Here is a 15784-nt window from a genome sequence, read left to right on the forward strand (position 1 = left end):
TTTTAGTGTCCCTTGGAAACACTTGCGTTGTGTTGTGAGTATCTGCTGCGCATGTGTTGTCAAATTGATGAAGATGTTTTCTGAATTTGTTAGTCTCTGTCTATTTGCATGTGTTTTCTTGAGTTGCAGTAGTAAGAGTAGTTTCCTCCTTTCTCCATTTTCCCTGTCCACTAGAGAAATCTAACGTGATTAGACTTAGTAGTTAGATTGAATAATCAACGAGCCTGCACCACTCTCAATCTCTCGCCTCAAAGATACACCAGAGAACAATATCTACCAGTCAAAAGTCACACGACACCGCCTACATCCCCCTACCTCCTACGATTCGCTACACTGAATCAAAATTATAGCACAATTTATTAATACTTCAGTTACATATTCTTCAAAAATCCCTCAGCTTCAACAAACCGAATGCATAACCAGGTCGTATTTTGTAGGGAGGACGTTGTCATGTGATACTACATCCTCTGTAAATGTTAGACCAGGCTCTAGCCAGTTTAAGTTGTTCAGCTGGTTCCTGTCACATTCAAGCTCATCAAGTGCTGTTCATCTTCCTCTGTGGCCTCCTCCCCTCCCCAGAGAGCCCTTCATTTGTAATTTATGCCTTTAATCATTCAGCTCTATGTGCAGAGTTAAGGGAGAGCGCTTGTTTCCTCCATCGGGGCGTCCCTCCAGTGTGGCACTGCTCCGGAGCAGATGGTATCTGCGATAATGGTCTACGATGTATACGCCGATGTGCGTGTGTGTGAAAAGAGAGGTGTACTTTGGTTTGATGTTTCCCCTACCTCAGCACTTGCACCAGGGTCACATTAAAGACCATCGATCTCACACACACTTGCTTTTCATAGTGTGTTCCACCCTCGGGCTCTGGCTCTCTCCAAAGAGCGGTGGTTGCATCAGAAATGAGCATATGTATATTTCACACAACACTGGATCATCATAATGATATCACCATAAAGCTGGACTTGCGTCATCCTTGCTATGAGTCAGGTTTTTGTTTCTGAGAGGTTGTTTTTTGTTTTTTTTTAGTGCAGAATTATTCACCCTATACTGGAATTCAAGAATGCTTCCGTCAAGTCTGATTTCCTATATCATTTAAAGATGTACTCCATCCTGTAGGTAGTTCAGCCTATTTATTGTATAATAATAAAAACAGCTACAAAAGTTATCCATATTTCTGGTATGTTGTTGGCACCAAAGCTCAATGCTAACACGAGTATGCACCAGTACAGGCTCCATGCTATGTTGAGAGACAGTGGCTAACTCTAACTCTCAAGCTAAAAGTAGTTTCATGTTGGTTAGAGTTTACAGGGTTATTAGAGGCACCTGCTTTCCTCGTCACTGCTTGAAAATGATGAGAAACAGCAGATGGTACCTAATGGAGTTCCTAAACCACCATAACACCCTAGTGAACTCTGCTTTGTATTCTTGGCAAGCTAATGTAATGGATTCAGGGTTGGGTATTGGTAATTTTATCGATTCTGATTCTGCTTATTGATTCTGCTTCTTATCAGTTCCCTATTTCAATTCAAAAATGATTAAAGAGGTCAAACAAAAATCTAAAAGACTAAAATATTTTAAGCTTTAATATAACATTTTTAAAGTTATTAGTATTTACTAAAAATCACCATCTTTCCCTGATCTTAGCCAAAGTACCTTTGTTGCCTGAACCTAACCACAGATGGGGCTGTGGAAGCGAACCCCGGTCTCTGGTGTGATAGTCGTGAGCAACATTAGTCATATAGTGTTCCACCCTTGTTATTAGACTAGAATACTAGAGTGGTGTGTTGGCTTGGTAATATTACTTACCAGTAATCTTATTAGTGTTTACAAAGACCATCATCCACGATCTTTGAGTAGCCTGATCATGTGTTGGCTAAACTTGTTAGTCGATCTCAACATGTGCAAAATTCTCCCACATTGCGAGACATGAATGCAGCATTATCTTCTGCTGTTTTTGAATTCCAACATTTACGCTATATTAACAGTCTATGATGCCTATTAGGTCCATGATCCAGGCAATACACTTCAATACAAATGACAGACTTTTACTGCTAGACATGATGGGGAGGAGAGTTTCCATCATGTTTTTGTTCTGGTGAGCACTTGTGTGAACTACTCAAAGTGAAACAGAGGAGCTAGTGATCGACTCAAACACATCAATTACTTTGCATCTATGTTCTCATGATGCTAAAAATGAGCCATTTAACAGGACGAACTCAAAAACATCATTGACGTATAAACCCGTCATTCAGAAGGAGGCAGCAGACTTCAGCTGACGCACATCTCAAACAGAAATTATCACAGCATAGAGATAAATATATACACATGACAAACACATATGCTCCCTCTCTCTCTCACACACACACACACACACACACACACACACAAACACACACGCTGGGTCACAGACTAATCCATAAAACCCTGCATGCACCAGACATGCAGTAATTTGCACATACAGTATGAATCTACATACATGCTCACACACCTACACAAGTGCATTTGCATATCAGTGGGTTTATTTTGTTGGCGTGCATTCATTCCTTAACTCATTCCCTATCATACGCAAGCTAAGCATACGCACACACACAAACACACACACACACACACAAACATACACGCATGCAAGCAATCTGACTCTGAAATGGTTTGTTTTTAATGACACGTTAACTCCCCATCCATTTAGAGAACATAATGATTCACAAATACACACACACACGCACACACAGTCACACTTGTAAAGAAGATGTACTTTCACATACACACACACACACACACACACACATGCCCACAACATATGCATTCACAGTGAAAATATTATGGCAGTGGTGACAGAGCGCTAGCTGTGATGGGTGGAAAATTATTTGTGAGATCTTAAAGAGGTATGAAATTGTCAAATAGTTTAACACCCCTCCTCTGCTGTGTTGCTTTCATGATTTTTCCGTTTTTTTGCAAAAAACAAAGGAAAAGCAAACAAATGAGTTGTTTTGCCAGTTGATAGACATCCCACCCCCGCTTTGCCCATTTTATCATTAATCTATTTAACATCATTTATGGGACGGTTGCATATAATAAGAATCTGGCTATTTGCTTTGCATCAAACCAATGAAACTGTTTTATTTACTCCTCAGAATTCACCAAAAACCAACAAGTCAAATCAGAGTGGCTTCTGACAGGAATAAATGAGTCTTACTGTGAATAGGGCATGACATACAAGTCAGAATGTATCAGGACTAAACAGAAATGTCTCTCGCCTCTCTGCTCCGCCAGACATTTCATAATTCCCCAAAAGGTCAAACCAATTTGATTTACAGAATATAGTATCTGATTATGCACACTGAACAGCACAAAGTGTACACATTTGTCACTGTTGGTTTTAAAAAATAGAACGGCTGACAGTGTAGTTTAGTCCAAGCTGTTTACTCAAATACATTGAGTATGGACCTGAGGTTCACATACAGTACTTCAATTTATTATTTCCATGAACATTTTATGCTACTTTCTATTTCTCTTCCATTTCATTTTAGGGAAATATTGTACTTTTTACTCCACCGCAATTTTTTGACTTCTGTGGTTATGTAGTATATTATCTTTCATAATAAACATATATTAAATAATTTGCGCTACTTTACATAAAGTACTCTAAAGTTGCCTTTTTACCCAAAGTGGCAATAGTTATCTTAAGGTCCATATTCACCAGGTGTGACAGTAAAATGCTGTTTACATGATAAAGCTTCAGTATTAATAATAATTCAGTAATACAGTAATATATTGATGATAATATGTTGATATTTAAACTTCAGGAAAACTTGTACAAAAACCATAACGTTTTTTTTGTTTATTTTCTTCCCGTGTGTTTAACTTGAACCAAGACTTGCCTCTGTGTTCATTCATCAGCATATTAATCAGTTAATGTATAAAATATTAATATAGATCCACAGCACTTGCATCTTCTTTTTCCGAGTGCACAGCTCTCTATGGCAGCCCTTATGAGTTAATACTTTTATTATATGTCTCTCAAATGAGGAAAAGTCTCCCATGTGTGACAAAATGAAATGTCAAAGATCAGATTAGATAGAAAGTGTCAGAAAGCATCAAGCATCTGAGGTCATTCCATTTAAAGTACAAAACATTTTAGGACAAACTGTAGGAATAATTAACATCGTGCTGAGTAAATGGTGATATAACTATGAATTTTGTTTTAAATGTGACGTAATGTCCTCTCGTGTTCTCTTGTAATGGAAATGTTTCTAATGTTGAGAATCTGTCTTGAGATTTCTAATGAGAATTGAAAAAAACGTTTCACTTGGTCCAACACACAAACTGTATTCGTTCCATGCATGGAGATAAAGACTGCAATAAGACAGTGTTTGTTTTAAGTCTACGTGGAGCACCTGGAGAGCTGAAATTATCAGATCAGGATGATTCAGATAGCGTCAAAGTGTTCTTAAATCATGGAAGAGTTAGTCAAATGACTTTCAAATGGTCTTAACTTTCTGCCGCTCACATACATTCATATCTGATGACACGCATGCACACATACTCAGAGGCAACTTAACATTCAAAGGAAAATACCAGATTACATCCCCTGTTGTGATTGCTGTAGGAGATAAGCACTAAAACAAAGTTTGACTACTCTGTCTAAGGCCTGTCTACTGATTATTGCTCTGTCTGACCTGAAGAGCTGAACCGCACCACACTGTAACTGAACAAGGCAGTAGGTGCATATGAAGCACCACTGCACTGTGATGGCTAGTTTGAGTATTTGTAATCTATCCTTGGTACAGTAATTGGTTTTGTACTGTCAATGTAAACTATTCAGGTGTAGATCATGTAAGGTCTGAGTTTTTTTTTAACTGAAACATACAGTATATAATGTCTTTGCACTGCCAAATTGGCAATTTGTTGTAAGTAGTGGCAATATTTGAAAAAAGGCCCCTGTGTACGAGGTAAGACTTTCTAATGGCTCACAATCAAGCAGGTTTGTAAGCCACAGTCACTGCTAGTATCAATTTTACAACTTGATATGAGCATTTCTTGTAATATCATTGACATTAAGGCCTGAAACGATACGTCGAATGATCTGTCAGGTCAACAGAAAATTAATTAGGAAATATTTGATAAATGATTAATTTAAGTAATTTTTCACAGAAAAGCTCCAGGCCTCCTCAGGCTCAAGCTTCTCTAATGTGAGAATTTGCAGCCTTTATTTTGTTTCTCTATAAAAGGAATGTCTTTGGGTTTTGGACTGTTAATCGGACAAAACAAAGCAAGACGTCGGAAGACATCAACTTCATTCGACATTGTATAGACAAAAAAAATGGATTAATCAAGAAATTAATTGGCAGAAGATATTGCTACATACGTTGCTGTTTACCTACTACTATGCCAAGAGCCCCGGACATTGTTGTCCAGGGATAACTGATAGCTAGCATTCTAACATCAGTACAAGAAAGAGGTGATAGCAATAGAAGCAAAAAAAAGAGCTAACATTGTTGTTGCTTTCCACCACTGGAGAAAGCAAGTAAAGGAATTGAATTTGATGTGCAACTCACAATCTTTCTTCTAGAGTGGTAAGTAAACAGCTGTTAATGCTAATGTCTATGTAGAAATAACAAAACTTACAAAAAACTCTTATAGCTCTTTATTTGCTATGGACTACAGCAGAAATTTCTCTTGATTACATTTTCAGTCTCAGTTTCCTTTTTTTGAGCATCTCTTCAGACATCACACAGTTGTGCAAAATGAAGCTACAATAAACTGTAGAATTTCTTTGATGTTGTTTTGATCTACGCAAAGCTTATGTCTCAAACTGCTGTAGCTTTTACCTATTCATGGTTCCTCGGAGATGGGAGAAACTCAGCTAGTGCTTCTAACCTAATGGCGCTCCACACATACACCACACTTGCAGACTTAGACAAAAACACACTTTCCACATCAATAGCATGCTGCAATTTTGAAGACAAGCAACCATTATGAAAAGTTCAAAGATGCACGCTTGTGTGTGTATGTGTGTCTCTATGAGGCGCCATGCTAAAAGTAAACAGGAACACCGTCATTATCATCTATTCACCACAACACACCTTTTGATATTCAGATTTTTATTCAGGTTAACACTGACCCCAAACACTCACATAAACAATCTTCTTTTGCTCCGACACAAAGTTGGCTTTATGAATTAATGGCACGTGGTGCTGGTGCATCTGCCGTCGTCACAGATTTTTGGTAATTTCCTATCCAGCAGTGCTGCTGCAGAAATTTTCTGTATTTCAAAGAAACACAATTTACCTAACAAACACAAAACAGTAAGGGAAACTTCTGACTGGGATCTGTTAGGTGTGTGTCATTTGATAAAGACATGGAAGTATGTAGAAGAGATGCATTGCACCACTACTTAATCACTATGACACAGCTCCTACTGTGCCTCCTTCTCACTCTGACACAGTCAAGTTCACAAAGAGTCACCAGAATACCAGGCAGGTGCAGGCTAATACACCTGTGTGCACCCAACAAAAAGGACACATCCAGTTTAAAGCCATAAAAAGGCATGCAGCATGTTCTGTCATAAAATGAAAACTCCAAAACAAACGGCAAAAACTACATGAAGACAGGAAAGGAAAGAGGATGTATATGGTGTGAATAGAGGACAGAGCAGAAGACTAGTAGGTCTAGGTGAAGGGTTGTCTCATTAATCTTAAAAAGGTTCAGCGGAACCTTTAGAATGCAAATGAAACGATCAGTCTTATCAGAGAAATGGAAAGAGGGGATGAGTGATAGAGGGTTTGTCAGTGTTATTGGAGGAAAAAGCTGAAAAACAGGGTGGAAAAAGAAAGAAAAGAAATGAAAAGAAAAGAAAAGAAAAAAGGAAACCTGCACCTCCATAGGATATTTTTGTCGCTTTGAAAACCACAGGAAGAGCGTTTAGACCAACGTGGGTGTGGAAGCACCTCCCAACACTGTCCTCGCTTACCTCGGATATGAACACTGAGCTTTGTTACTGTGGTTGTTAGAGTTATAGTACAAAAAATATGATTATAAGTGGACCAATTTAAACACAGAGCAGTGAAGGGATTATGACTCATTATCATTTGAACATACTGTACTTTAGAGTGTTGCACCTTCATGAGCATGCATTTTCTAAAGGATTGTTGTTTGAGCATGTTTCCGTTCCTAAACATCTGACATTAAAATAAGTTTTAAATTGCTCATGTTCACATGTTGCAACTCTAAAGCCCAAGTCTCTGAGGTTTAAGGAAAGATCAAACCAGATGACACTTTTCAAGTGGCATAATTTTCCCACTGCCACATATATTTGAGCTTGGTAATGTGGGTGAAACAAGACTACAGCCATGTTAGCTGGTCTGTAAGGCTGTGTTCACACACAGCAATGCTTTGAGCTAATTGATCAGTGTCAATATGCGTCAGTAAGCTAACATGCTCACAAAGACAATGCTGACATGTTAATGTTTAGTAGGTATAATGTATACTCTGTTCGTAATCGTAGTTTAGCGTGTTAGCATGCTAACATTTGCTAATTAGCACTAAACACCAAATACAGCTGAGGATGATGGGAATGTCAGTTAGTTTTCAAAAAATACAAAAGTATTGGATGAATTAAAAATTTGAACCGATGGTGGCACTAGATAAAATCATCACCAAAGTTATTACAGTTCATTCTGCGGGTGGTATGAATGTCTCACTAAATTTCATGGTAATCCAGCCAACAATTATTAAGGCATTTGACTCGAGTGAAAGTGTCAACCTCAAGGTGGCCACTAGAGGAAAGTCGTTAGGATGACTAATGAGATAGGACAGTGTAGAGTGGCTGAGGATCAGTGTGCTAGAGCAGGTTGTCCACTAATCACACGTTTGGCGGTTTGATCCCCACTTCTTCCTGTCCACATGTCAAATCGTCCTTGGGCAAGACACAGGCCCCCCTGGTGGTTTGGCCAGCACCTTGCATGGTAGCTTGCTGCCCTCAGTGTGTCTGGGTGAATTACAGGCAAATTGCACAGCACTTTGTATAACAGTGATACATCAGTTTGACCATGGAGGATTCATCGTCTGGGGACCATAAATGTCTGCATTCAGATTTCATGGAAATCCATCCAATAGTTTTGAGATATTTCAGCCTGGAACAAAGTGCTGGACAAGCAACAGACTGAATGACAGACTGACATTGCCATACAGCAACCATGGCTAAAATATGTGAAATTAATTTCTGTTCTGTAGTTCTCCACTACCTGCTTCAATGTCATGTTTACACCAGAAATGACTTACCAAACTCAGACACAGGACAAGTTGCATGTACTCTATCTTCAAAGTAGAATGGAAATACTGCAACACACCAGAGGATTATTAGACACTCTGAGGCAGAGAGGGGAAAGGTGTTGGACAGCTACAAGCATTGGTGCTCAGAGTCCATTGAGGTGAAATTGAAAGGTGCTTCAGGTGGAGGCAGAGAACATCTGCTTGTCATCAGAGTAGAAACACAGTCAGTCGTCTTGTTTGTCCACAAAGAGACAGACAGAAGGAGGAAAGAAATCATTAGATGAGACAAGTGTACAATGAGCTTCCTCTGTGGCTGATGCAGCGTCTCGTAGCTGTGACAGTCAGTCTCTCCAGTCTCTTTAAATTCGGCTTTGTGATTCTGTAGGGCAGCGATCAATTTGTAGAGCAAAGGTCAGATCTCTACCTGGATTTCTCCTCACAAAACAGTCTAACTGTGCAGCTCTACAGCCACGTTGAAAGTGTGTTCTTCAGGCTAAACCCAAATCTCAGACCTAACAATGTAGGTCTGAGATTTTGGTTGAATTTTCTATATGTATTTCTCACTCTCCAATCCTTTATCCAAGCAGAACTGCTACATAAGCAGAGGTTGGGTTCAGTTTTGTTTTGTCTTGATTGAAAAGAAGAATACCTCCTCTTGACATTTGGAGGTAGCGCCTGCCATAGTGAATGACTGAAACAGTCAATGTAATAACTTTTTTTTTTCAAGAATTAAGACATAGTGATACATAATAATACTTGGATGGATATGATGAATGTGTCTGTTAATTGAAAAATAAAGTGGGTTTTCTCCTGTACCTTGGTGGTTTTTAGATATATAGGATTTGTTATATAGGAATGATGAGCCCATAATGAGATGCTATATCCACCAGAACCAAAGCTCATTAGTTTAAAACTCTAACTCACTTCTGATAATTAATCTTACCGTCTGTCTATCTTTCTCGCTCTGTTTCTCTTACAGCTCTCCAAACCACTCAGCCTCCCAAGGTCCTTTTCCCCCCAGAGAGGCAAGACACAGTGATAGAAATCACACCTGGTAAGAACCAACACCTCCTCTCTATTTATTTATTCTAAGAATTAAGTGGTAATCCTTGAGGTCCTCATTTTAAAAATGTCTCCATCTTTGGTGTGAAGTGTTCATTTCTGTGGATTTTTCTTCATGGCGTGGCGTTTCTGTGCCCTACTGGGACACTGCCATGGACGCTTCAACTTTTGCCCTGTCACAACAGAGGTGGTCATCTCAAGTACAACTAGCGTGACCTTTAGGTGTAAACCCTGAAGCTGGAATTTTACTTGATGCAAGGGTCACTGAAATGCTAAAAGAAAGAAAAACACAAATCTTTTCACTTATACAATTGACAGTGGGAAGGTTCACCTTGTTATGTTACTGAATATTACATTATTTTGTGCAATTGCCACATTTGCATCCTTCAATCACTGGGATATAGAGTGGGGGGGTTGCATCAAGGAGGTCTACAGTGCAGATGGATTTACTACATGTGTTTCAATTTGCTTCAAGTTGTCCTCACTCCACCAGCATCTTAAACTTGTAGGAGAGAAAAAGTTGCCCAAGTTTACAAGTCACTGTTCTGATAGCTCCATAGCCACCATTGTCAGTACATTTTCTAAGGGGGTGCATATGGCGTTGTTCCACGAAAGCCCCACCTTGACCCTGTGCATGGAAGAGGCACCTCTTTTCTTCTGCCAATGCCACACAGATTTGGCTGATTTGAATTTTCCATTCATGATCATCCCATAGGTGGCGCAAGACCTTTTTTGCAATGAAAGACCAGGTGGTAGAACCCAAATGATTAGAACAGAAAATGTTAAAACTTATATGAACTATTGTAGCTATAGATTTAATGTAATGCAGTTATAATGTATTATAGCTTTAATTTAAAGAGAATTATTGTATTAAGAGAAATAGTGACTCTGTCCCAAGGTTGTGTCCCATTTATTCAAGGAAAGGTGTTAAAATCTCCCACATAACCCAAAAAAGTTCTGCTAACTTGCATGTTTTTGCACCCACGGTGAAGAATGTTGATATTTGGTGATTCTGCAAAACCATAGATTATACTCAATGACAATATTTTTAATGGCAATTGCCAGCATTTTTAAAATTCGGCAAACCCCCCAGTAGCCTAATGACGTACCATCATAACATCCACAGTTCAACTCCCGGCAGGAGGACCTTTGTTGCAGCTCACACCCTTCTCTCTCCACGTTTCCTGGCATTCTCAACGCTGAATGCTGAATCGAGTCGAACCCCCCCCCCCAAAAAAGAAATATCTTTAAAAACGTATTTCTTTCTTCAAGTTCTGTGCCTGGTAACGACAGTATGGTTAAGATTGGTCACGACTGTGATGAAAGTTACAGGCATCTGAATTGATTAAGTTGGTTAAGTCTATATGAAATATGATATAATTACAGTCACTGTTAATGAGAAGGCAAATATAATTGCAAGTATGTAACAAAATGTAAACTGTGGTCTCCCACATTAAAGTCAGATTCACTGCGCCCCCATCCACCACCTCGACCGCTACACTCTTCCATTTTGCCTCACTACATAAAGGGTATACTAGCTCCTGCTTTGGCACCGAGCTTTGTCATTGGATATAATGATGAGCTGTGGAGTAATTCAATACAAATGTAATAACTGGGGATACTGGACCAGCAGTAGATTGGCATCCTTCCCTGACTGGTGTTGGATAACTTGCTTTACCGTCACTTCTTTTGTAGTGATTATGTATTCCTTTGGCGCAGGCGTAGGTGTCACATGATCTGCCAACAAATACTTTGCTGAATGCTGTAGGGACATTTCCTGTGTCTATAGATAAGTCAGAGGTCAGGTTCATCCACAGAGCAGCCTGGAGCTGGTAGGGATTCAGTGACATGGGTCAGACAGCTGAAAGATGGTGCCTCTGTGAGCACTGGGCCGCTCTGCTGGCCCCCTGCTCTCTGCCTGTGTGCGCTCTACCCATTCCAGTCCCGCTGCGTTTTTGTTCTTTTATCTCCTCTAGTCAGCGATTAACAGTGACTTATGAGCAGATATGTACTCAATCCAATTTAATTTGAGCTAAAACATTTACAGAGTCCGCTCAGGACTCGCTGCAGCGCGCCTTATCTACTGATGAGAACTGGCAGACAGTCAAAAGCATGACATTTTCAAATTTAGTCTTTTCACTTTGATTCGTCTTCACTGGGTGATTTTCAGATTGAGAGTAAAGGATGTTTCGACTGGCAACTTACATCAACCTCAGAGTTGTCAGTTTAGCTCCGTTAGCACTAATTTGAAAGCAAGAGGAAATTAAGTTTCTGCTGGGAACGTGAAGACAAACCTATAAGCTGTTTTATACAACAAGAAAGGTCTGATGAACAAATCTAAGAATGAAACAAGGAGACAAGAATGTCTGAACTGAAGGGACCTCATTAGGATTTTCTTGTGTACAAAACAGTGTGTGTTGTTCTGCTGTGGGCCCAGTTGGCTGGCTTCCTTGCCAGCTGTGTGTGTGTGCTTGTCTTTGTTTTTGTGTGTGTTTGTGTTCAAGTACATACGTGCCTGTATTCATGTGTGTGTCCTGCTGTTCAGCGGTCTCTTTGACAATGTTTGCACTGTAGGCAGAAATGTGTTTGGATCCGTGTACGTGTGTGTGTGTGTTTGTGTGTGTGTGTTTGTGTGTTTGTGTGCTGTGTGTTTCCATTAACTCCAGATTGATGTAGTAACAAATAGGCCCTAAGGCCTCTGTACACTGATTGCAGCAGGGACACCTTTTAATGGGCACTGCAGCTTCACCCCCGCTACACACGTACACGCACACACACACACACACACACAATCTCACCTACAGCAATAAAGGCTGCACAGTAAGACACATATGCACACACACACACACACACACTCACACTCACACTCACACAGTCACAGTGTGACCCTGTGGTACATTTTTAATTATCATCTTGTTTTAACCTGAGGGAGATTTACATCAGCAACCACAGTCATGTTGTTCATTTTCCTCCTTTTCCTCCCTCTCTCCTTTTACTCCTTCATTTTTTTCTTCTTCATCTCATTCATTCTTTGTTTCCCTTTTAACTGTTGGTTCCTTTTCTTCTTTATATTTCCCCTCTCTATACCACCCCACATCCTTCCTTTCTCTCCTCTGTTTTCCTTATTATTCCATAATGCTGTAGGTTATAAACACGATTCAATAAGCTCATTGTTATTATACTAATGTGGGCCACAGGCAAAAGGAAAGCTAGCTCATAATTAAAGATTGATTCATGATATAAATATAAAAAAAAATTAAAATACAGAATAAAGAATGATGCTGATGGAGGAGTTATTTGCACATCCCCTGGTAAATTCAGCCTTTAAAACCCCACATTGTGGTGTGTAATGCACATGTATTACTATCACAACTATCAGCAGCTTAGAAAGTGTAAAAATTGCTAAGAATAAATACATAATCTAAATGCAGCATGCATTTGTGAGATGCATTTGCTGTACTTTAACGAGCAATAAGATTAGGTCTCATGCTACAGGTCCACTCTTGGTTTAACAGTAGTACAATATTCATTCTGCCTTAAGAAACACATTTGGAATTCATTTTTTCTGATGAATTTTCTGTCATTTTTGTTTCTTATTAAATTCACTCACAGTACTGAACGTTCAATACCCTGTGTTCAAGCAGGGACACATGAGGAGTGAGAGTAAATTTAAAGATGAAAATACTGATGAAAACTCAAGTTATTTGATAAACCTAAAGTTATTCAGTGGTCATAACTTAAAACATAATACATTTTTGGTATTGTGAGTCAGAAGAATAGAGGTGACATAGCCAACTGATGAATGTAGACTAAAGAGTAAAATGAATGTGAATATGAAACCATTAATTCTGATAATTTGATTAAATCAAACACAATTTGATTTAATAACCGTGCGAAATGTTCCTTTCATTCATCACAAGTTCAACAGATTGTTGGGGCTCATCATTTACTCTCTTTCCAGTGTTCTCGGACCTAAATGTCAATCATATTTAAAGCCATTGAGGCTCAGCTAATTGTTAGACTGTTATATGATCGTGTCGTCTATCCCTCGATCTCTGTCCCCAACCAGAAGCTCTTCTAGTTTTTGACCCCAGACTCCAGCTCCTCCTCTGTCCCCACTTTTCTTTCTTCATCGATTCAACATGGTTCAGTTGGACCTACAGGTAAACGTGGTTATGTAGGTATAACAGCTCCTAACACTGTGCCTGGGCTGGCAAGTTCAAAAACTCTGACATATGACTCAAAGCTTCTGTAGTGAAAAGTCAGACTAGGAGGCTTTATAGCAAAAAACTAAAGGTAACTTTTAATGAAGTTGTTGCCTTGCAACCTTGACAATATGTAACATTTGAGGTTTTAGAGCCCTTGGTTTTGTTATACCGTTGTAGCTGTTCAACTGAGCTGAAAACCAATAGTGTATTCCTTGGGCTCACTGTCGGCATTGTTGGCGGGGCTAGCTGTTTCCCCCTGTTCCCAGTCTTTGTGCTAAGCTAACCGTCTACTGGGTTTACCTTCATATGTACAGTTACACATCTAACACATCATGTATATGGGAAAAAGTCAACTCTACCTGGCAGGAGTGAGTATTAGTCCGCCGCTGTCTGCGTTTCTTCACTGGGGACACGCTAACTTGTGCAGCAGATTAGATAGCCTTCATGGAAAGTACACACAGACACACACAAGCACATACAGTATATAGGGCAACATATTGTACTTGTGAGTATTAGAGCCTTTTGAAAATCAAGTGCACACACACAAACACACATCTGGAACTAGTAGACGCATCCATGCACACAGTGGACAATTGCAAACACTATCTCTGACTACAACAGAATCTAGGAAACAGATTATAGATTAATCAGTTAATCAACTAACCGAAATGAACTGACAAAAAACTCATCGTTGATATAGTTTTAATCTGTTAAGTCACTTATTAAGCTAAAATGGCAAATGTGCCACTTCCAGCTTTAGATTGTCTTTAGCTATTGAACTACTTTCTACTTGTGGAAATGACATGTAATAAAATGATTACTGACTCAATTGAAGAAATAATAGAATGATTAATTGATAAAGAAAACAGTAATGCATCCACACAATCAGGGAACCATGTTCACAGGTACTTTCTGTAACACACACACACACACACACACACACAGTAGTATTAAGTGCCAGTGTGAGGTTGGCTGTGAAAGGCAGGGGAAGATAAGGAGGCAGGCTTTCTGTCTTTTCCTTCTCTCTCCCCTCTTGTCTCTTTACGTCTGTCTTCCTCTGTCCCCGCGAGGTGTCTGCCTCTATCTCACTTTCCTTCCATCTGTCTGTCTTCCCTCTACCGCTCTCTATATTTCTAACTGTCCCTTTGTCTTTCTCTTTCAGCCCATTCAGTCTTTTCATTCGAGTGCTTTAAAATGGTGAAGCGTTGTGTCATTATTCCCTTTCAAACTGTCACAAAGAGATAACGTTAGGTGGGAGGGGTACAGGATGAAATGAATGCAAGGAAGGTCTTTATATTTCAGATTTTCATTCATGAAAGAGCTTTGGGTTGTGTTTGCAGTTGTTAGTCATCTTCAGACATGTAATTCAGAGCAGAATAATGCAGCACAAAAGCTCCAAAGTGTCAAATTGTCTGCAACAATAATGCACAACGATTTATTCATTTATTTTTGTGTGCCCAGTTAAGGGTGATAAACCTTGTTTTTGTAATAAAACCTAAATAAATGAGAAGGTTAAAGATGGATTAAAGTGGAAAGTGAAATGGTACTTAGTAAGTAGGGAGGAGAAACAGTGAAGAAAGAAGGGTCAGAAGGAAAGGTCAAGGGAATGAATGAAAGGAGGACAGAAAGGAAAAATAAGGGAAAGAAAGAAAGAAAGTAAGTGCATGTAAATGTTGTTAAATGTTTTGTGAATTCCAAAATAGGAGTGAAAGATGAAGAGACCAAGGGAAAGCAGAGTGGGAGACAGAAGTAGAGAGAAGGAGAAGTTAGGAAAAAACTAAAAGATGATGGAAGGACAGAAAGGAGAAGGGCAGGAATGAAGGGGGAAGAGCAAAAAAAAATCTAGAAAGTTTTGTCTAGGATAAAAGGAGGGAGAAATGAAGGGAGGAAACACTGAAGGTCGATGGAGGAAGGAAAGATGGGACAGTGGGGGAAATGGGTTGGAAGGAGAGTGAAGAAAGGTAAAAGTAACATTATAACAGTCAAGGTCTGTTTGAAGCTACAGTGTGGTACATGCATGGCACAAGTCTTTAGATTGGATGTGTCCAGTAGCAGCTACAGAGTTGCACCCTGCTGATGTCCATTCAGAATACAGAACATTAACACTGGTGGGCACCTTAAGAATCCAAAGTATGGTACAAATTATAATATCATAGCTGAAAGGGATACATTAGGATACATCCTCTAGGGACCATGAATGTCTTATGTTTGGCTGGAAAAGCAAAACGTCAAGGGATCTT

The 15784-nt window shown here is 39.4% G+C and overlaps 1 protein-coding gene across 1 annotated transcript in view; it reads left to right on the plus strand.

The window, feature by feature from the left end:
* Positions 1–15784, plus strand: part of il1rapl2 (interleukin 1 receptor accessory protein-like 2) — a 153032-nt gene that overhangs the window by 78570 nt on the left and 58678 nt on the right. Inside the window, exon 6 of the mRNA XM_023423340.1 lies at positions 9254–9328. Coding sequence (XP_023279108.1) covers positions 9254–9328 — 75 coding nt within the window. The remainder of the gene's footprint in view (positions 1–9253; positions 9329–15784) is intronic.

This window comes from Seriola lalandi, unplaced genomic scaffold, assembly GCF_002814215.2.
Source record: "Seriola lalandi dorsalis isolate HSWRI2012SDOR001 ecotype SW California unplaced genomic scaffold, Sedor1 jcf7180002054691, whole genome shotgun sequence".
In the NCBI taxonomy this organism is placed as follows: domain Eukaryota; kingdom Metazoa; phylum Chordata; class Actinopteri; order Carangiformes; family Carangidae; genus Seriola; species Seriola lalandi.